Raw genomic sequence first — 22,641 nt, 5'->3', positions numbered from 1 at the left:
AGCTTTCACATTGAAAATAACATGAAATCTTTCATGAAGTTTATCCACGTAGAGTTCCAAGAACATCGGTATTACGTTAGGTTCATGAGAACTGTGATTCCTCTAGAGCCCACTTCATAAACCTTAAAGAGCGAAAAAACATAATTCCTTCATAAATAATTGTTTCGGAGTCCGCTGCGCGTATGGAATTAAGCCCTACAGTGCACTGTGGTCCAGAAATGGTTTTTATTGTCAAATATATCGTCCTTTATCAATTATTTTCCAAAAGAAAATTGATCATATAAATAAAAAACAAAAACAATGTTGACTAAAGCCTTTTATGAGCTTTTAAAAGTGCAGTGTTAAACCGCTGATTGAGCGAAGGCGATTCTCGCCAAATTATTTGCTAACTTTTGCACGGGGTAAAACTGTTAATACGCATCCATAAATTAAAGTAAAATATGGAAAATAAAAGTCAAGGTATGTTGTTTTTAACGTATGTAGTTAATATATTTGTAGTTGTACTGTTTTTGGGTTGTGTAACATCCAAGTTATGTGTATTTTAATAGAAAATTCAAACGTGTCCCCTGTGCTTCGTGGAGTATAACTAATTTTCTGACAATTTCTGACAAAAGTTAAAAGGGTAATTTTGTACCTTTAACTATTGTCTTTGACGGTAAAGTATTATCTTTTGCCCATTTTTGCTCGTTTTCTAAGAATTCAATTTTATATAGGCAAGTTCGAGTTTGGACATAGCGACCTCCTGGACATTTGGATGCATAACAGTCGGCAAATAAGTTTTGTTTCAGATTACGTTTATTCTGCAATCAACAAAAATAATCTGGGTTTGAAAAAGACAGAAGAGATTGACAAAAAATATTGTCAATTTTGAGTTATTCATTAAAAGAAAACTGCCCGAGTGTAACAAACAACTAGACCGATTTATTTCCAAACATGCTAAGTGGATGACAATTCTTGCTAGCGATTTTAAAAACTCCAAGACACCACAGAATATGCGACGCCGAAACTTATCGTACCAAAATGCAGGAACAAGATTAAAAAGGAAATTGGCATCCAATCTGGCAAGAGAAAGTGGTTCCTTAGTTCTTCTACCTTCTATAGGATTGTGAAGATCTCTGACCTTATGCCAAAGTATCTCGAGTTCGTCTAGAATTTCTGTGCGATCTGCGGTGTGATGTAATGCCATGCCGTTTGTTCTGAGCCACAAGCTGCTTACGTAGTTAAGTGTATGACATCTTGTCTGGCATCATTACACGCACGTTGTTGTTCCTTTCCGTTTTGTACGAAAAATCCTTCCTGATACCCACAAGAGTCGTAATCACATTGATCAGTGAGGAGAAGTTGGTCACGTCTGGGATAAAGAACGGAGGTGGCTTGAAGGTCCTCGGGGTAGGTTTGGGTTTGTCCGGGGTTTTCTCGGTTGCAGCAGATCCAGATTCTGGGGGCTAGTGGATTGAGGGGGAGGAGGAGCGGGGCACCGTTGGTCGGTATACCAACCATAGCACGTGGCTGCTACTTTGTTATTACGCGGTAATAAAACCCGAATATATTTTGTAAAATTTATTTATGATGACGTCAAAAGCAGTCAGTACGTTTGTAGTGCCGGTGCATCCAAAGTACTGACTGGTCCATTTCTGCTGGAATTTTGCTGCATGTACCTACCGGTAACTCTTTACAAGCGCGGTATTTTCGAATTCAAAATCTTGACTTTTGGTTTGCTTTTCTAAGTGTTTAATATTAAGAACACAAGAATTTATAAAGATTACGTAATAGATACACATATATGATAGGTAACCACAAATTTTCATAATGCCCGGATAATTTTTCAAAATTCTCCACTCCAGTAGAAGTTACCGGAATAGATTGGTGTCGGATCTCGAAGGCGCCAGCAGTTTCTATTTTTATTATTATACCCGTTACTCGTAGAGTAAAAGGGTATACTAGATTCGTTGAAAAGTATGTAACAGGCAGAAGGAAGCGTTTCCAACCATATAAAGTATATATATTCTTGATCAGGATCAATAGCCGAGTCGATTTGGCCATGTCCGTCTGTCCGTCCGTCTGTCTGTCCGTATGACAAAAAATATTGTCAATTTTGAGTTATTCATTAAAAGAAAACTGCCCGAGTGTAACAGACAACTATACCGATTTATTTCCAAACATGCTAAGTGGATGACAATTCTTGCTAGCGATTTTAAAAACTCCAAGACACCACAGAATATGCGACGCCGAAACTTATCGTACCAAAATGCAGGAACAAGATTAAAAAGGAAATTGGCATCCAATCTGGCAAGAGAAAGTGATCACGACACCACGACACCTTTTGATTTATGCAGCAATGGTTTAAAAAGAATACAAAAGGGACGTTGCCTTTGTTCTTAAAGAAACTTTAAAAACACCAGAATTTCCAAGCGAATCGAGGATGCAAATTCAATGGCAAAAACCAACTCCTCTTTCACCAGATGAAGCTCTAGCTTATCTCCTGGAAAACACGTTGAAAAAGAAAGAGAGAGAAAAAAATAGGAAAAGAACAATTCGGAAGGCGATTTCATAAAACAATATATGTATGTAAACGTATACACATTTATTATATTTAAAAAAAAACAATAACATTTCGTTGACTCCTGAGTCATACCAGTAGTTAATATGGGAGGGAATAGAGGGCGTGGTCGCACGGACTCCAAATGTTGTGTGCAAACTATTTGTGATTTAACAACAAAGTTTCAAGTCTGTAGCTTAATTTTTAGACTTTATGCCAAAAAATTCGAATTCTGGACAACAGTGCAGTGGCAACATCTTTGGAAAATAACGTGTTTCACTTTTCTTTTTGACAAAGCTTCGTGGTGATCAAATTTATCACGCTGTTGAAAAATGTAGTCCCGTTTTTTTTTTTGTTTAGCGTGCGTGTATATCAATTTAAATTTGTCCAAGTGGAAAATAATTTTATGTTTTCGTGGGGGACATTAACGTAAGGGAAGTAGTTGTGTAGAGGTTACAAGTATATCTTAATGTTGGGTGAAGTCAAGTGGGTGCGTTTTCCGCAGGCGTCAGGCCAGGTGGCTGTCCAGTCTTCTTGCGTATCTCTCGCTGTAGATATCGTCTACCACCCATGGGATCCCTATTTCCTTGTGGATGATGGAGTTCTCATGGTAGGGATGGGCGTTGGAGACCATTCTTAAGCAACTTTTTTGGAAGCGCTGGATATTTATCCGGTGTGAAACGTTTGCAGTACCCCACAGGTGGATTCCGTAAGTCCAGATCGCCTTAAGAATGGTCTTGTAGACGAGCAGTTTGTGTTTCTCTCGCAGTTTGGATTTCTTCCCAATGAGCCAGTGCAGTTGTTTGAGGCGTATGTTGGCCTGGATGCGCTTTTTGTTGGAGAGCGGGCCCCATGTGAGCCTTTGGTCCAGGGTTAGCCCTAGGTATATGGCGGTGCTGGTGGTTGGGATGGTGCTCGGGTATTCCATGGGAGCGCCTGAAACCAAATGGGTGATCAGAGATCAGTCCAGTCTCGTTCAGTACTAGCAACATTCTGTGCAAAAATACACTATCGTGTATTTTTGAGAGCATCGTCAACAGACTAATCGGTCTATATGATGCGAGATTGGCTTCAGGCTTTCCAAGTTTGAGGATGAGTATCACTTCTGCACGTTTCCAAGGCTTCGGAAAGTACACAAGTGTGAAGGAACTGTTGGAGATGTCAGCCCACAACTGGGAACAGCGGAGGGGCAGCATTTTCAGGGATGCGGCATCCATGCGATCCAGGCCTGGCGAATTGCTGGTTTTTAGGATCATCTGCGAGAACTTTTTCTCCATCATCCTTTTAAACATGCCTTCGGAACGGACAAACATTGGTTCTATGTTTCTCTTTGTTGCTTGCTGGTTCAAGGGTGGCGAAGAAAATCCCAAGTGGTTCCTTAGTTCTTCTACCTTCTATAGGATTGTGAAGATCTCTGACCTTATGCCAAAGTATCTCGAGTTCGTCTAGAATTTCTGTGCGATCTGCGGTGTGATGTAATGCCATGCCGTTTGTTCTGAGCCACAAGCTGCTTACGTAGTTAAGTGTATGACATCTTGTCTGGCATCATTACACGCACGTTGTTGTTCCTTTCCGTTTTGTACGAAAAATCCTTCCTGGTACCCACAAGAGTCGTAATCACATTGATCAGTGAGGAGAAGTTGGTCACGTCTGGGATAAAGAACGGAGGTGGCTTGAAGGTCCTCGGGGTAGGTTTGGGTTTGTCCGGGGTTTTCTCGGTTGCAGCAGATCCAGATTCTGGGGGCTAGTGGATTGAGGGGGAGGAGGAGCGGGGCACCGTTGGTCGGTATACCAACCATAGCACGTGGCTGCTACTTTGTTATTACGCGGTAATAAAAGCCGAATATATTTTGTAGAATTTATTTATGATGACGTCAAAAGCAGTCAGTACGTTTGTAGTGCCGGTGCATCCAAAGTACTGACTGGTCCATTTCTGCTGGAATTTTGCTGCATGTACCTACCGGTAACTCTTTACAAGCGCGGTATTTTCGAATTCAAAATCTTGACTTTTGGTTTGCTTTTCTAAGTGAATAAATAAGAACACAAGAATTTATAAAGATTACGTAATAGATACACATATATGATAGGTAATTACAAATTTTCATAATGCCCGGATAATTTTTCAAAATTCTCCACTCCAGTAGAAGTTACCGGAATAGATTGGTGTTGGATCTCGAAGGCGCCAGCAGTTTCTATTTTTATTATTATACCCGTTACTCGTAGAGTAAAAGGGTATACTAGATTCGTTGAAAAGTATGTAACAGGCAGAAGGAAGCGTTTCCAACCATATAAAGTATATATATTCTTGATCAGGATCAATAGCCGAGTCGATTTGGCCATGTCCGTCTGTCCGTCCGTCTGTCTGTCCGTATGAACGTCGAGATCTCAGGAACTACAAAAGCTAGAAAGTTGAGACTAAGCATACAGACTCCAGGGATATAGACGCAGCGCAAGTTTGTCGAATCATGCTGCCACGCCCACCCTAACGCCCACAAACCGCCCAAAACTGCCACGCCCACACTTTTGAAAAATGGTTTAATATTTTTTCATTTTAGTATTGGTGTTGTAAATTTGTATCGATTTGTCAAAAAACTTTTTGCCACGCCCACTCTAACGCCCACAAACCGCCGAAAACTGTCAGTGTTGAAGACCTCCTTCGCACTTCCACTAGCTAAGTAACGGGTATCATATAGTCGGGGAACTCGACTATAGCGTTCTCTCTAGTTTTTATTTATTGCCAACTTGTGCGATAATCGTTCGTTATCTATGCAGGGAGCATTCAAACAAGAACATCCAAGCTCCCACCTTCAGCAGTCTCTGTCTCTCTCTTGTATTTACGAGCTTGCGCTTTACGCTAAGCGTTCTGCAATTAAGTTGCTCATTATCAGTTACGAATTTCGTTCAAGCCAGCAAAAAAATCATATCGCTTTCAATATATCCAATAAGAAAGCTTATTAGGTCATAATTTTGGTGACCCCCACAGGATCTGTCCATAAATAATACATAGTGCATAGCACACACACATAAAGCTTAATATTTAATAATATCACTGATATTGTTGAGTGCATTGTCGAACAACAATATTTGTCTGCCATATTCAGAAAAAGTTTAAGGCAATAATATAGGAAATTCCGTTGGTTTCGCAGGATCGTGCGCGTGTATAGCATAAAACAGGGTGATATTCTTTAAGCGCAAGGCGACTGCACTTTATAACAGAGTGGAATGCTTTGCGGATTCCTTGACAGGCTCCACATTAACTTTGTTTGACGGTTCCGTTATGTATGTAAGGTTGGAGCTAAGCGATGAGCTACACCGAACATTTAAAAAAAATCTCAACTATCTAGAAGTACTTAATTTAGACGAAATTGAATGTAAATGTACATTTGATTATTTTTTCCTAACGCTTAAATCCTCAATTCGGGAGGAGATTTAAAAGCGCACCTCGCAAATGCACTTCCACTCAACCTCTGCTCACAACATTTCATCGTGTGACTGTAGTCATCAGCAGTGTTAAGACGCTGCATATAATGATGCTGGATCATCGTCCAAGTACTTGTTCAAAAGCCAGGCCAGATGAAACGAGCCGTTGGAGGACCTAGCCTTGCGAAATTCAATTCCAGCGTGGGAATCCATGGCACCATTTCTCGAGATTTGGTATTTGGGCAACCACGAGGAATCGTACATTTAATATGCGTAGGTCAGCCTTTCTCGGCAAAAATCCTGTTTTCTCTAATGCTTCTGCACAGTCTATTTATTATTGTCAGTGTTTTAGGAACCTGAACCCAGAAAATCGATTTCAAGAAGCAAATAGTCTCACTGCAAAACTTAGATTCGTCTGCATCACACAAAATATCACAGCTTACTGTCGCCTCTGATTCATTTAATAATGCCATAGAACCTTCTGCATTGCCTGGAACGTCTGCAGCGCTTACACAGGATCTTAAAAAAGATGTTGCTCTTCTAGCCACCGTGCTAGTGAAAAACCAACCAGAAACCTTTGTTTCTTCCCGTGACCTTTTCGGCTCAGTACTGAACTGCACTTTATAACATCCCAATTCGTAAATCAGCTTCAACTTAAGAAGACAAAGTCATATGCTGGTTCATCAGTAAATATTTCAATGCAATCTGGATCGTCTAAATACTCGTTAGAATCGTCCTTCGTGGCTGTTTCACCCAATAAGGAAGCCCATGGACCGTCGCCTCGTTAACTGATTTTCCACCTATGAAATTAACAGAGAAGCCGTTGTTGGAATTTTGTCAAAGAGTCTTGCTTGGAAAAACTCCGTACACTAAAGGATTAGTACATCACTAACCTAGCTTTCACCGTTTGTTGACCCTTCATGACTCCGACGTGATTTGTACACAAACAATACCAAATGCAAATCATACTGCTAAGTGAGTTGTTTAAAACCCAACATTTTATTAAGTAGCTGTTGTTGCTAAGAGAGTTGGCTAAGCAACAAACTAAGCAATTTTTGGAAAAGGGTAAAGTGAAAGTTTTACTCAATAATCACGTATGATTGCATATACATAAGAAGTTATATTTGCGGGAGTTACCGCCTCAGCATTCACCCTAGGCGGTCTCCCGCCAAAGCCGCCTCGACAACCAGAGTTCTAGAGGGCAACAAGAAAAACTTCGTTGCGACCCACTCGAACGCTGAGACATAGTATCAACAAACATCCAAAATGCTGCATCGGCGACCATTTGAAACGCTGAGTCTTTGTATCGGTAAGCACTTTCGATGCTGAATCAATACAAATATCGGGCCACCCAGAACCTCTTGACGACACAGAATCGCATCCGCTCCAATTCCACTTTTCTGCCGATCAGCACATTAGAATAAGCACAAATGTATCAAACCAAATTGTAAAAAATGAGAAAAGATAAAGATTCATTCAGATTTTTAATCTCAACTACAGCGGACGTTTTAATTTTGGGAAACACCACCAACTTATTCCTTCAATATTACACTCTCGAGCGTACGTTTGAGTTAACTCACGCTAGTTACAATCCTGTGGCCGGGGAGGAAAAGCTTTCAAAAAAACAACTGTGTAGTTCGGGGTATGAAACGAGAATGATATTCTTTTTTACAAAAAGTTGTATGCTTAGGCAAAATGTCTCTTCGGCCGAGGTCGTGTTGGCGATCTTCGTTAAAACTCCTCGGCTCTGGATTTGTTGCCGGGTCGGTGTTGTTTCCCTATGGTCGGGGAGAGGGGCATGTTAACTCCTCCCCCCCAGTCCGAAGAGAAGGCCATAGGGGGAATGGCCGGATCGGAGAAAGGTGATTAGGTGACGTGTTGTTGGTGTATGCCTCGAACTCCGACGACATTTTGAATTTGACAGTTATTTTTTTTGGTAAATGGGTATCTTAATGTTAAACATGAGTGTTGTTTTTATAAGCGTTATATCGTATGCTAAAGTTACACTTTGTTTACTTAGTATCTAAATTATATTATTATTTGTTCCTTATGAAATAACAGTTTAGGGATAATGTTTAGTTTACTGGATAATAACTACTACTTTGTTTACATTATCAGACAGTGTCTATACTGTAGTTTATCCTATTTTATAATGAATATGTGTTATTTCTGACTTCCCTAAGTTCGTTAAAGAAAAATGTTTGTGCCTTTTCAGATTTTTTTTTTAGATTGTTTCTTGTTAATAATATATTAATTGAATAGTGCTTGTCTATCTTATGTTTCTTCCACTGTTTTCCTAATTTTTTGTTTGTGTAACTTTTGACCTTTAGTTGTTAGGAAAATGATGCCTTTGTCTCTATCTACTTTGTGTAGTGAAAATCTCGGTGCTATCTTGTTTCTACGGTTTTCTTTTCTAAATATTTTATCATTAGGCTCGACTTGGATTGGTGTCTCTCTGTCCTCGTTTAATTTAACCAGTCTTTTTTCGTCGGTTTTCTTGGTGTTTGTTCAGGCTTCTAGAGAAGTTTAATTCAATCTGTCCGTACTCGTATGCTTTCTAGATTGTCTCTGGCCTTTGATACCTAATGGCTGACCTAAGTGGCTCCTTTAAATGCATTTAGACAGAATCTGTTGTATTGATCACGTTTGGCCGCGAGAGACTGTCCACTAGGGTCTGCTTCTCTGGCGAGTGACATTAGTTCGCTTCTTATTTTGGCGGTTGAGTAATATAATTTCCGCATAGTGAGTCCGTCCGGAAAATTGTGTAGCTCTCTAACAAGCATTTCTTCTGTTTTCTTGCTAGAGTATAGTCGCTTGAGGTTTGCTTTGATGTCCTCCCAACTAAGGAGTACATCGCAGACATTCAGCGCTTCGTCTGCCCTGCCTTTAATTTTGTCACGGATAGTTCCAAGTAAGTACTGTCCGCATGTTGCTTGGTCCACTGATGAGGCGAACAAAAGGAGCTGATCTACTCTGTCTATAAATCTATCAAGATTGTCAAGTGGGCCTTCGTAAGTTGGTAGTTGATGTACAAGGGTTAGTAGTTGTTGTAGATTAAGGTTTGTGTTTATTGAAGAATTGCTAACGGTGGGACTTAGTGGCCCTGATGCGTTACCGGAATCCATAGCGTTGGTGGGATTATTGTTTTGGGATCGAACCGACTGGTCTTTCTCTTTTGTTCCTGTCGCTTCCCTTATCTCAGATAGACCTGATCCGCTCCTTAACCCTAATCTGTGATACCGGTGTTGGCTTTTTTCTTAACATTTACGTGTATTGTATTTTTGTTTGCAAGTAATGTGCATGTGTATATAAAATAGTAATAATATGTGAGGTGTAAATAGGTATATTAATAATATGTATGTGATTTTTTGATTTCTCTTTTTTTTTTGTATAGGGAAAGTTTTTGGTGTTTGTTTGGTTTGTATAGTTTTCGTTTGTATATTAATGTAGTAATATATTGTATTATATTTTGTGATACTATGTATATGTATCTATGTTTAAATGTGTATAATAATATGTGTGTATTCTTTCGAAAATAAAAGAGAACCTGTATGTGTGTATCTGTTACGCAGTTTCCTCTTTTCCTTGTTTCCCGGTGTTTAGTGTTGATTGTATGTCATTCGTGTAGTGCTGCTGTGCTTACTTCCACCTTTGTAGTTTTTTTTTTTTTTATGTTTTCGACTTTAACTGTAATGCATAAATTAAATAAGTTTCAATAGAGTGTAATTTAGAGGTTAGTGAACATGTGACAACAAAAGACGTTAAGCTGTTTGTGGATTGTTTTGTTGTTTTCTATAATTTTTCTTGTTTTTGTTTTTTTTTTTTCCTTTTTATAAATGTATAATATATTTCTTAAATTAATTTTATTGCTTTTATATATATATATTTTTTTTTTTCTTTTTTTTGTGAAGTGGTTCTTTTCTCGCAGTGCGTGGTGTGCAAAAAGAATTCAACAGAATTTAACAGTGTACAAGCGAACGCGTCGTAAAGCGTCGCGCCGCCACTCTGGCGCGACATCAGCTCTTGGCGGCAGCCAATGTGCAGTGATGCGCCGACGTCGCAAGAATTTTACAAGCGACGCAACACAAACACATACATGCTTACTTGATTTGCCGAAGGAAACTGTATCACTGTGTATATATTTAATTTTTATTTATTATTTTATTTTTTTATTGTTATGAATAATAATTGTCCAGGTTTTACTATTATTTTTTTTTATTTGTAAAATAAGTTTGCGTTCATGTAAATTGATAAATAAAACGATCCCGGTGCCTTAAGAACGATTGTTGTACAAATTAATATAAGTGTGGGGTGCTGCAGAGGGGATCCCTCGCCGCAGTCACTGGGTCACTGGTAGTCAAGGTAAGTGTGAAGAGCCGTAGAGGGGATCTCTCGCCGCTGTCACTGGTATGTTGTCGGTTGGCTGATTATCTTCAGGTGTTCCTCGTACGAGAGTAGGAGGTAGTAAGTTCACTTGAAGAGTTACGCCGATTATGTTGGGAAGATGACTGTCTTCCTTTTGGCTTCTGGCCTAGGGACTCAGATAGCTATGGTAATTTATAATGATAACGACAGTTGCCGGAGTAAGTTTTATGAGCGATTGCTCTTTATTCTTTGAATGTCAAAAACGAACTGCCTATAAGCTAACAAAGGGAAAAACATCATAGCGGCCTCTGCCAATGCGCAGAGCTTCTGCCGGCTATGCATGAGCTTCCGGCCAAATGCTTGGTCAGCAATTTGACCGGTGCTGGTGTGCGGTTAACTTAGTTAACTATTCCCTCCTCAAGATTAAGCCCGCCCTCGGCTGACCCTATTTGGGCGAGAACTTCCTTCAGTTGGGCTGTAGATTTCTTGGCCCTAGTGGTTCGCTGCCAGGTTAAACCGATGCAGATAAGAGCGCAGAAAATTGCTCCTGCAACTAGCGCTATCTGACTTAGTCGGTATCCGTATGGTATAGTATGGTAGGTATGGGAGGCTCAGGATCTCGTGTTTCATCGAGATATTAAGGACTGGGGAATTAGCCACTCCCGGCGCCCTATTCTGGACCATGTCATGATTAAAGAAGACGGTCTCGTTGACCATGGCACTCTCAATGAATGTTATGAGGTGCGTGCCTCTAATGTGGATGGCCGTTCCATTGTCCACACGCACGAGTGCTGGTCTGTCATTGATGACGATTATTCCTTCGTCGACGTAGGTGATCGGATGTAGATCACTCTGCTGTGCGTCGCAATGTGCTACGACCCCAGCGTGGAGCTCCTGGGCACACGAGCTCACTGAAGATAACTGGCAAAATGTTGCCCCTGGTGTTATGGAGCAATTCTTTACTGTGCGTATTTCTCTGTTGCACTCTGCTACCACATTATCTTTCAGCCTTAACACCGTATCGTGGTGTACCACTGGAAGGATAGTGACTTTGTTGCACGCCATGATAATCTTGGGGAATTTAATAATAAAGTGTAAGATGTTAAGGGATTGTAGGACTTTTACAGACGCAACGGACAAAATATCCCTTATGGGGGTGTTGGTGGGCTCCTCGCCCCAAACACTCTCCAGATCTGCGTGGTCCAAGAAGTTTGGACTCACTACGTTAATTTTAGCGAGGGTTATAGTGAGCATTAAGTTTTGCAATTCCATTACAATGATTCTGTTGCGAGTAGAAAGCGTTTCATACAGGTAACCTGTATCAATCTGAGCGCTTTTGGAAATTTTTAAAAGTTTATTTATGGTATCAGTGAGTTCGTTAATTCGAATTTGTGTTTTGGTGTTTATTTCGATTTGGCTATTGTGTGCATCAACAAGCAGCGCTTCAGTGAACTTGACTTTCTCGAAGTCTTCCGCGTCAGGTGTCCCTGCGACAACCTTTAACGCAGTTCCCAAGAAGTCTAGGCTCCTTGCCACTCTGTGATGGATGCTCAAAGAATCAAGCATGTCACGGAGGTGAGCGATATCAACGCTCAGGAGCTTCTTCATATGGGACTGGGGGAACATACCGAGCATGCTGTCGGTTTCGTCAATTACCCGCCTATACTCGGAGAGGTTAGCCGAGTGTCTGACATAGGCGAATTCCTCCCAGACTAAGACCTTACCGTCAATGACGGGAATGTAATTCGCTCGGGAATAGTCAGTAATGTGGGCCGATGTCGTGGCCAGGAAACAAAGAAGAAGCGTTGGGAGCGACCTGTAACGTGTGTGATAAATTACTACTTGTTCGGAATGGAGTTGCCCACCACCAATAATAGCGAAAATATATAAAAAATATGCCAAGTGGCTAAAAATAAAAAACTTATGCCAAGCGGCTATAAAAACAATGAAAAAACTTATGCCGAGTGGCTACAAATTGGAAGAATAAAAGTGTGCCTCCGAGGGAGCCGCGGCTAGGCTCTGCTTGGGTCACTTGAGGTTGTCTTTATGGACCACCCTCCCTTTAATAAGGACTGTGGTCCCCAAGTCTGCCTCGATGGTCTTCTCATCACATAAAGGAGTAAGTTTGTTGCCTAATCGTCTGTTTGACTTTACTAGGACTTTGTCGCCGACCTGGAACACTCTGTTCTGCCGAGAAGCGTTCTCTCGTTTTCTTGTCAAAATCTGGGCGTTTTTGATTTTTTCTTGGACATCGGTATGTGGATCGTCCGGATCTGCCCGCATGACTTCGGCCGGTTTTTTATTGATGAAAGAGTGGATGGACTTGTTATATCTGGCTGTGGCCAGCAAGACCAATTCCACTGTGTCACTTATGCCTTTGTCGATTTTTAGGCATCTGGCGAGCTCAATTAACGTGCTGTGGAATCGTTCCACCTGTCCGTTTGAGACGCTATGTAGGGGCGGTGCATTCGAAATGCTGACGCCAAAATGGTTTTCCAGCATAGCCACTATTGTCTGCGATTTCAATGATGGTTCATTGTCGCAGTAGATGGTTTTGGCTTTGGGGAAAACATTCATAAGTTGTAAAAGGGGTGCTTTCAAATCCTCTATGGTTCTAGACAGAATCGGCTGTACCATGGCGAATTTAGAAAACTTGTCAACGCAGGTGAGAAAGTATTTTTTATCCGTTGAGAAAATATCGATGTGCAATATTTCTCCTACATGGGTCGGGACTGGTGTCTCACCGAGCTCCTGCTTCTTCGGATGTCTGTCATACTTCGCCTTTGCGCAAGTTTTGCAATTGGCTTCTATTCCGCTCGCCAATTTGGTCATTTTCGGGAAGTAGTACTCGGAGAGTACTTGTTTCACGTTTTCTTGGGCCGACCTGTGAGCTCTGTTGTGCTCGACGGTGAGGATTTCTTTTCTCTCCTGCATCGCGAAGATGTCGGTGACCCTATTCTTACAATGCCAGAATTTCGTGGCTGGAAATTGTCGAACTACGTCGTCCTGGATTAGCGCCAGCGTGTGAAGATCACAGTGGAAGGCGTTTACACCATTAGGGATAATGATGTTGGCGAGTTCCTCCAGCAAAGCTTTGCACGAGAAATTGATCGAGTGCCGCCTCTTATTCCCAAATAATATAAAAGTGCGTTTCCAATGGGAGCGCGCCTCTTCCAAAATTATCTGGTTCTGGAAGCAATTCACGGGTTTGTCCGTGGACTCGATCGTGTGCGTAAGCGAAAGTTCGCTGTGAATCGTGGCCGCGCACGACTCCGGTTCTTGCTCTTCAACAACGTTGAGTTGTTGTCTCGAGAGGGCATCTGCAACGAGGTTGTTTTTCCCAGGCTTGTAAAAAATTCGTGCGCCGGACTCATCGATGCGTGCTTTCCATCTCTTAATTTTGGCGTTCGGATTGGACTCCGATACCGCGAATGTCAGAGGTTGGTGATCGGTAAAGATGTTTATTTCTTTAACCGCATACAGGTAGTGCCGCAACTTAGACTATGGTTAACAGCTCCCTTTCGTTGGTAGCATAGTTAACCTCTCTGTCAGACAATGTCCTTGAGATCATTGTAATGGGACGTCCCTCTTGGGACAGCACTGCGCCAATGCCGTAGGCCGAAGCGTCTGTCGTTAGATCAAACGCTTTTTTGTAATCAGGGTATCTCAGGATGACGTCCTCAGATGCCAGGATATTGCGTAGCTTTTCGAAGGCACGTTGTTGCGCTTCGGAAAATTCTACCTGGATACTCCTGGACCTGTGTCGGCTAACACTACCGTTCTCGCCCTTCAATATGTCTGAAATGGGCCTAGCTATTGATGCGAAGTCTTTGATAAAGCAACGATAATAGCTGGCTAAGCCAAGAATGACCTTACCTCAAATACGTTTTTGGGTTCCGGAAATTCCTTTATGGCCTTAACCTTTTCTGGTCAGTCGCCGCCCCATTGTTGGTGACGATGAACCCCAGGAAGCTCACGCTTTTCTTAAAAAAACGTGACTTTTCTGCCGATATTCTCATGTTAGCATCGTACAGGCTCTTCAGAACCCAATCTACATGCTTGACATGGGCGTTTTCATCTTCCGAAAAGATGATGACGTCATCGACGTAAACGTAGCAGAACTTTCCGATCTGCTCTCGCAGAATATCGTCAATTGTTCTTTGGAAGATGCTTGCAGCATTCCTGAGTCCGAATGGCAGCCTTCGGAACTCATACTTCCCTCCGTTTACTGAGAACGATGTTTTTTCACGGTCGCGTTCTGCGAGCGTGATTTGGTGGTAGCCAGACTTCAGATCGAGGGTCGTGAAGTATTTGGCCTTGCCGAGATTCCCCAATATCATAGAGATATTTGGCATGGGGTATCTGTCTGGTACCGTCCTTTCGTTAAGTTTTCGAAAGTCCAGTACCAAGCGCATTTTTTTATTGCCCGCATCGTCAGTGCCCTTTTTGTCTACGACCCATATTGGGTTATTGTAGGGGGACTTTGACTTTTGGATTATGCCATTTTTAAGCAGTTCCTGAATTTCGCCGTTGACGAAGTCAGCTGCTCCCATGGGATATGGGTATAACTTGGCATAAATGGGCTCCTCATCAACCGTCCGGATGGTGGCTACCACCGACGTATTGTAAGGAAGAGCCTCATTAGGATCAGCAAAAGCTTTTTTCCTATTCCCGAGCATTTTTAAAAAAGCACCCTTAATTAAGGGCGGTGCGTCCGAGCAATCTACTTTGGTGAAATTGACATCGGGGCAAGTATGAAAGTCAATTTGCTCTGCTCCGGAGCCCCATTTGAGCTGGCCGGAAGCTAGGCAAAGCGACGCGCCGGCCTGTTTTAACAGGTCTAGGCCAACGATCGCGTCAAAGGAGGTCAAGTCTGGTAATAAAAAAAAGGTAGCTTTAAGATTAAAAATGGACACAAAACATTTCTTAGTTATTGTAGTCACACCATGAATCGAATGGATTGTAAATGGGGACTCCACCGGGCGGACGCCTTTCAACCCCTTAAATGGTCGGATAAAATTTTTTGCCGCGCCCGTATCAACCAGTAGTTTCATGTCGATCCCCGCTACTCTTCGTCTGATGACGGGTAGCAGGGACTTTCCCCTAAAAAATTAATGGTATCCGAGTCATACTCTAGGATGGAATCGTCGTCGACTTTAGCTGCTGCACTGGAGGCTGCGGTGTTATAAACCTTGTCCGAATCATCAGAGGCCTGGGCAACATGGTTGACCCTTTGCCTTTTTGGTGGGACCGAACGGCCAGACGCGGCCGGCTTCGATTTCGGGTAAGCCGGGGCGTGAGATGGCTGCATCCTGGACAACGACGGGTCAACGTCCATGGGTTCTGGCGTGTTCCCTCGGGCCATTCGGTCGCTACGTGGAGCGGAGGGCACCTGTGCTCTATGCTGCTTAGTAAAGTGCGGGTTCTTCCCAGCACTTCCCTGCGAGCCGGCTTGTGGGGGGGCCTGTTGGCGCTCCTGCACTTTGGGATATTGCTTGTGGTCCCTATCCTCTTGGCTTCGTGCAAATGAAGTTGCAAAAGTGTACCGCTCATGATTGGACTCTACTTCTTGCGCCAGGGCGAGCGCTGACGGCATGTCCTTAGGCTTTGCCGCGAATAGCACGTCTGTGAGGTTGCGCCTGAGCCCCGAGACAAAAACTCTCAAAGCATCATCTCGGAACTTCTCACACAGCACCGTTGCTGCCGACGCTTCATAAGACATAGTCGCCTTATTGGTGAGTAAGGTGAGTTTTTTCTCGACCTCATCATAATACTGGAGGAGCGTCAGGCTTCCCTGTCTGAGGGTGCCTAGCTCCTGCTCGATAACGTGTATCGGGCGTTTGTCACTATACGTGAAATCGAGGCGGCTTATGATCGCATCGAAATTCAGTATAGTCCCAAAGGACGACAGAACTGCATCAGCAGGGCCTTTAACTTTGCTCCTGATGATGACCACAGCTTGATAGTGCCGCGAACTATCCTCATATTTCCTGAACATATGGTAAGCGGCATTTGCCGCTTGCCGCCAGGAGACGTATGTCTCCTGTGTCCCCATAAAGTCTGGATGACATTTAACGGCATCCAATGTTTCCCCACAAGGGACCAGTCCGGTGATTTCTACTGGTCTGTAAACCTTGATTGGGGGAGCTTCTGCCTGGGCAGGGGCAATCTGTATGGCCGCGACCTGGCCGGCCAGATCTTGAATTGTTTTACGCAAGTCAGCCTCCCTGCGTTGACTCTCTAAGGCTTGCTCTTGTAATGCCCTTATGAGAGCTTTAATTTGTTCCGTTTCGAGAGACATTTTATATGCAGTGAATGCGTTAGTTGGGGTGTTTTTACGTACAGAGTTTTCTGTCGAATCGTCGCTTTCGGACTTTGAGTCGCTAGCGCACTTTTTAGAATTCCTATATTGTCGGAATGACTCGCTCATGGGTAGCTATGTATGTGAATACTCAGGCCGTTGTGCCCGTGGGGCCAAACAGTACGGCAAGGGGGTCGCGGGGGCTGAGTCGCCGCTTTGAAGGCATTGGACGAAGACTCAACGAGCAGAGCCACTGCCTAGCTAAGTAACGATAAGGTGAAGGGCCTGCGGGGAGCGGGTCTCCAATAAGGCAAACAAATATACAAAGACAAAAATTGCCACAGCAAAGACAAAGAGATAAATAAAAGGCACAAAATTGTCACAGCAATGCATGCGCCAGTATCGGGTAGCGAAGTGGAGTGGGTCAAAAACAACAAAGCTTGGGAGGGCTGCGGAGCCAATGTAGTGAGCTTGAGTTTAACTGAAACGACAGTGTCCCGCTGATGTACAAAAATGGAACGAAATGCGCACAAAGTGGAGTGGGCAACAACAACAAAGCTTGAAAGGGCTGTGAAGCCAATGTAGCGAATTAAATTTCGAATGAAACGACAGTGTCCCGCGGATGTGCGAAGGCGGAACGAAATGCACACAATATGAAAACTTCATAACAGTAACATAATTTTAATTCGCAACACATATAAACGTTTATTGTAGTGGAAATGCCGATTTTCTTAATTTATTTATGTAACTCGCACAAATATTTTAAATATTTTAAAATTCTAGACGCAGTTTGGAGTAGTGTTTAAGTTGAAAATCCCACTTACATGATTCAGGGTAGTGGTGTGGGTTCCTGGAGTTGGGCGCCAATTAATATAAGTGTGGGGTGCTGCAGAGGGGATCCCTCGCCGCAGTCACTGGGTCACTGGTAGTCAAGGTAAGTGTGAAGAGCCGTAGAGGGGATCTCTCGCCGCTGTCACTGGTATGTTGTCGGTTGGCTGATTATCTTCAGGTGTTCCTCGTACGGGAGTAGGAGGTAGTAAGTTCACTTGAAGAGTTACGCCGATTATGTTGGGAAGATGACTGTCTTCCTTTTGGCTTCTGGCCTAGGGACTCAGATAGCTATGGTAATTTATAATGATAACGACAGTTGCCGGAGTAAGTTTTATGAGCGATTGCTCTTTATTCTTTGAATGTCAAAAACGAACTGCCTATAAGCTAACAAAGGGAAAAACATCATAGCGGCCTCTGCCAATGCGCAGAGCTTCTGCCGGCTATGCATGAGCTTCCGGCCAAATGCTTGGTCAGCAATTTGACCGGTGCTGGTGTGCGGACGATCAGTCCGGTTAACTTAGTTAACTTACACATATTCGGTCGTTAATCACACAACTCACATTTATTTATTTTAAATCACTGTGCGGAGGATCCCGTTGCCTTGGCGGTGACTGATGTATACATTCACTTCTTGCGCAGCGAGTTCTGGTCACAATGAAGTCTAATATTCGACTGATCTAGCTCTTTACTACTTCTTTTTTTGTATAACAACTTGCAGTCAGCGACAGCGCAGCAACTTGTTGTTAAAATTGTTGTAAATTGTCCCGCACAAGCGATCGCGGTGCCTTATCAGAGATTGATGTACACGTATACGGTCGCCTGTGAAGCAATTTAGACTTGGTTTTGTTTGTTTCTTTTGTTTTATTTGCACTTGGACGTCATTATGTTTCAATAACTTTTTACTTAATTTATTTTTTCACCACTCACTACTAAAATCCCCACAACCACTGCCGTCACATGTTCATCACCTCTTTAGAATTAGAACGATAAGCGTAGTGGGCATTGTTAATCCCTTGTCCGTAGTCCGGCTGCGCCAATTGCAATCCTGTGGCCGGGGGAGGAAAAGCTTTAAAAAAAACAACTGTGTATGAAACAGTTCGGGGTATGAAACGAGAAAGATATTCTTTATTACAAAAAGTTGTATGCTTAGACAAAATGTCTCTTCGGCCGAGTTCGTGTTGGCGATCTTCGTTAAAACTCCTCGGCTCTGGATTTGTTGCCGGGTCGGTGTTGTTTCCCTATGGTCGGGGAGAGGGGCATGTTAACTCGCTCACATGGCCAAGCAACGGACTTCTTATGTTCTTTGCGCTAATCATGCCGATAAAACCGAATTTAGGGAACCATTCGCTCACTGGAAATTTTATTGCTATGTTCTTCCGATCATCTGACTACTTGGCCAACATTACAGCTGTTTTTGCCTCCAATATTTCCGAATGTTTGCCCATCTTTAAGATTGAGATTTGAGATCTTTAACATTGAGCTGGAACATACCTCAAATTCTTAAGGTCGTGGACCCAGATTCTTGGCAAATAGATTTATTGATTGGTAACAATCTCTTTTACGAACTGCTATGCGTGGGAGAGGTCACACTGTTGCCGGGATTAACCATAAATTAAAAGACCAATATTTATCGTCTGACCTGTTTGCTCCATCTAATAAAGAAGTCTATCTGTAGCTCTATAGCTTATTGGCAATCCAACATGGTTAACTATACTGGAACTTCGTTAAAGTGGCTTACTTACAAAATCACCGAACACTAAAGGAATAATATAGCCATCTAGTTTCCTTGCCTTCCTTTTTTTCCCTTTAATGGCCAAGTTGGACTTCTTCGTTCAATGGCCGTCACCCAATCGTCCTATCGATGACTCAGGCTCATTAATGAAATACTTTATACTGGTCGGACTCTTCCTCGTATAATTCGATCTCAATTTTGGGACACGAGGAGAAAACCCGGGAACAACTACTACAGGTGTTTCTAATGATACCTCATTTATCCGCACATTATGGTGGAACTATAAAAGGAGCGTCCCGACGGATTTCTTGCATTTGAAGCCACTGGTAAAAGTCTGTGTGGACAATTTTTCTACAACAATAAGGCGCAATAAAGCTCTTATAAGAGCTTTCATTTTCATTTGGCTAGCAACTAAGGCGATATCTTTGGAGGTGCTTAGGAATCTCCCTGCTGTTGCCTTCTTGTATTCTTGAATGTGTTGTAAAAATGCCAACTTTGCCCACAAATGGATGTCGAGCATGACACACTCGCGGACTCTAGTTACGGCAGAACACGACAATGGAATCGCTAAGTCAAGACCGCCAAAATTTAAATGCAGCAAATAAAATGCAAATAATCAACGTTTGAAACCCAGCAGCACAAGATCTTGAAGTATTCGGGATGTCTTTGGTTGACGTTATCTTCATCCAAATGAGGTACATTGCGCTCATGACGAACAGGGCTATGACTATTTTCGTAGAGAAGGATACCAAATTTTCGCCTTACAAGTTGGATAGTTTCTTTATGTTCTCCACGCTAAAATCGTGCACGTACTCCAATGATAAATCATAGCCAGTGGTAGCAATGCGTGTTAAGAAGGCTGGCATCGCCATTAGGTATATTGATGAATAGCTAGTATCGGTCAGCGATCATTACCATTTTGTTGTCAAATTGGATGAAGAATCAAACGGTACTGCTGCACTACCAACAAAACAATAAAAATACCGATGCAGAAAAAAACAAAAGCCTCCCCCAATTTACATCATCCAGAAGACCACATGCGGTCTGGTAAATACTCTGATTGGCCTTATTGGAAAAGATAGCATTCATATAATACACCCAGGTAAGAGGTACTAATAACGAAATTAAACGATAACAGAAGACAACAACGGAAAGGTCACAAACTGCCTTAATGTAAACAAGCGTGAACCAGAACAATGGATGATGTAGGAAAATTTCAGGGAACCTTTTGGTACTTGCCGAAGTAAAAACCGTTCCCTTAAAATTTCGTCAGTAAGATGGTACCGTACCGTGAGTTTCACTATCTCGTTGGCCCTAAAATATCCGCACGTAACGGGCCTCCCTTTAGTAATCGAGGGGTGCAGCTATTTTCTTCAATCTTGGTAAGTCCCTTTCTTGGCAGACCGTTGTATTGCCAATAGATAAACAATACGTTTCCAAGTTACCCCTTGTCATCTTCTTGTATTTAAGAACGACTTGCTTTCTATCTGATATTGTTGGGTAAATCCACATCAGTCGGTACTTTCTGTCTGCTACTTTAGGCATCGCCAGGATATACAGAGGGGCGGTCCCGTTTGTTAGTATTGGTAGCATTCAACTGACAATTTTCTGATAGAATCGTATTGACTTTCTTATGATTCAATAAATTCGTATTTATGACGCCAAATGGCAAGCAATATCGTGAACTTGGTCGTTGTTTTCCGAATTAGATATGACATCCCAATCGGATTTGTCCGTCCACTTACAGTTTTTGCTGGTTTTTGGACGTTTTGTTTTTAGTGTTTGGGGTTCTTTTGTGTAAAGGGTGTTTAATGTAAGCTCGTGAAAAGTTTTTGATACATTTCCCTCGTTAAAGCTTCTTTGCATTTGAAATATTGATGACTAATTTTTCTGATGATTAAAGGGTTATGCCTCTGTGCTTTTTGGAAGGGGTTCAGATTGGAGTTAGCGCTCGGGATGCCCCCGACCTCCACCTGCCGTGAGTTATAGTTCTGTAGCTTTGCCCGGATATATTTGGAACGTTTTTCATTGCAAGGGTGCCCCCCGACACCGGGGAACTTCCCCCGCAATTCGGTTCGCATAGTAATTTAATTTTAGTTCGGGTTTAAGAGTGGTCCGGTCGTGGTCCGCATGTAATTATAAGCGAATTTAGAACGGCTCATGTACGTCCGTAGCCTTACGAGCAAGCAGTAGTCTATATGGATCACCATTAAACCACCTAATAAATGCATTTAATGCCAATTCAATTTGTCTATGGATAAAAGTGTTTTTCACTGCTGCGAAAATTTAATGCTTTTAATACGACTTATTATAAGGGAGACATGGTTTTCAACTTTCAAGTAGAAATACTCAAGTGGTTGATTCCCTTGATTCATTTGTGTGAGTTCACATTCCAACGTGCCTACATCTCGTTTATCGGAATAATGCAACCGAAGAACCCGCATGCCTTCGAACATTTAAAATAATTTCTATATTTTAATACTTTATCAACAAAAAAGAAAGTGGTTTTTAAAGAAAACTTTTTATTTAGGATAACAAATGATGCTAGAGAAGATGAAATGGAAGAAAATATGGGCCAGGTAAACACTATGATAGGCAACCTCCGTAACATGGCATTGGATATGGGTTCTGAGCTGGAAAATCAAAATCGTCAAATTGATAGAATTAACAGGAAGGTAAGTTCACATTTATTAAAAACATATGTAACGAGCAGGTTGTTGGACAGGATTAGCTTAAGCAAAACCCTATAGTGTAATCGATAGCTAAGTACTATAATGATCGAGATCGATAGAAGACTAAGAAGAGGAGATTCAAAAGGCACGCGTAAGGAAGCGCACGAAAAGTTTTTGTAGAAGCGAATCTCATTTAGTGACTGTTACCCTCTACGCCAATAAAAACACTCCACCATTTGGAAAACCAGCCATCCTGTTATTTTTATAGTTCAGAAGTGGGATAAGTTGAGTTGGTAATATGTAAGAGGCAGTAACAGTGCGAGACACGGAAGAAGCAGAGGCAGCAGAAGAATCGTCGGCGTGGAAAGTTTGTAATGGGATAGGTGCTCCCAAAGGTCTAGAGGACAATAAATTACAAATTACGGATAAGGCATCCTTTTTTACGTGGCTGATGGATTCAAAGCGGAGTACTCAGGAATCTGTGTTAATTTGGAGGTATAAATGCAAAAAGCGTGTGTGTATGTGTAGCGTCTGGTGAAATTTACAGAAGGTGAAATTCACGAGAATCGTGGTGACATACCAATCACCCTTGCAGACGGGCATACAGCGGTGCACGTGCTTAATTGTGGTTCGGCGTAAATAGGAGAGAAGAGATCATTTTTCTGAGAAGATGGTCAAGATAGCGGAACTCAAGGCAGACCAGTTGTGGTATCTGCTAAAAGAAAGGAATTTAGGAGTTTTAGGGTCCAGAGCAGAACTAGTGCAGAGACTAGTGGACCAC

At 42.3% G+C, this 22,641-nt stretch overlaps 1 protein-coding gene across 5 annotated transcripts in view; it reads left to right on the top strand.

Moving 5' to 3' along the window:
• Positions 1 to 22,641, top strand: part of LOC6540108 (synaptosomal-associated protein 25) — a 189,782-nt gene that overhangs the window by 136,252 nt on the left and 30,889 nt on the right. For all 5 annotated transcript variants that reach the window (XM_039374344.2, XM_039374343.2, XM_039374342.1 and 2 more), the window contains exon 7: positions 21,719 to 21,863. In XM_039374344.2, coding sequence (XP_039230278.1) covers positions 21,719 to 21,863 — 145 coding nt within the window. The remainder of the gene's footprint in view (positions 1 to 21,718; positions 21,864 to 22,641) is intronic.

This window comes from Drosophila yakuba, chromosome 3L, assembly GCF_016746365.2.
Source record: "Drosophila yakuba strain Tai18E2 chromosome 3L, Prin_Dyak_Tai18E2_2.1, whole genome shotgun sequence".
In the NCBI taxonomy this organism is placed as follows: Eukaryota; Metazoa; Arthropoda; class Insecta; order Diptera; family Drosophilidae; genus Drosophila; species Drosophila yakuba.
Note: the sequence above shows the minus strand (reverse complement) of the source record. Positions and strands in the feature narration are given on the sequence as shown.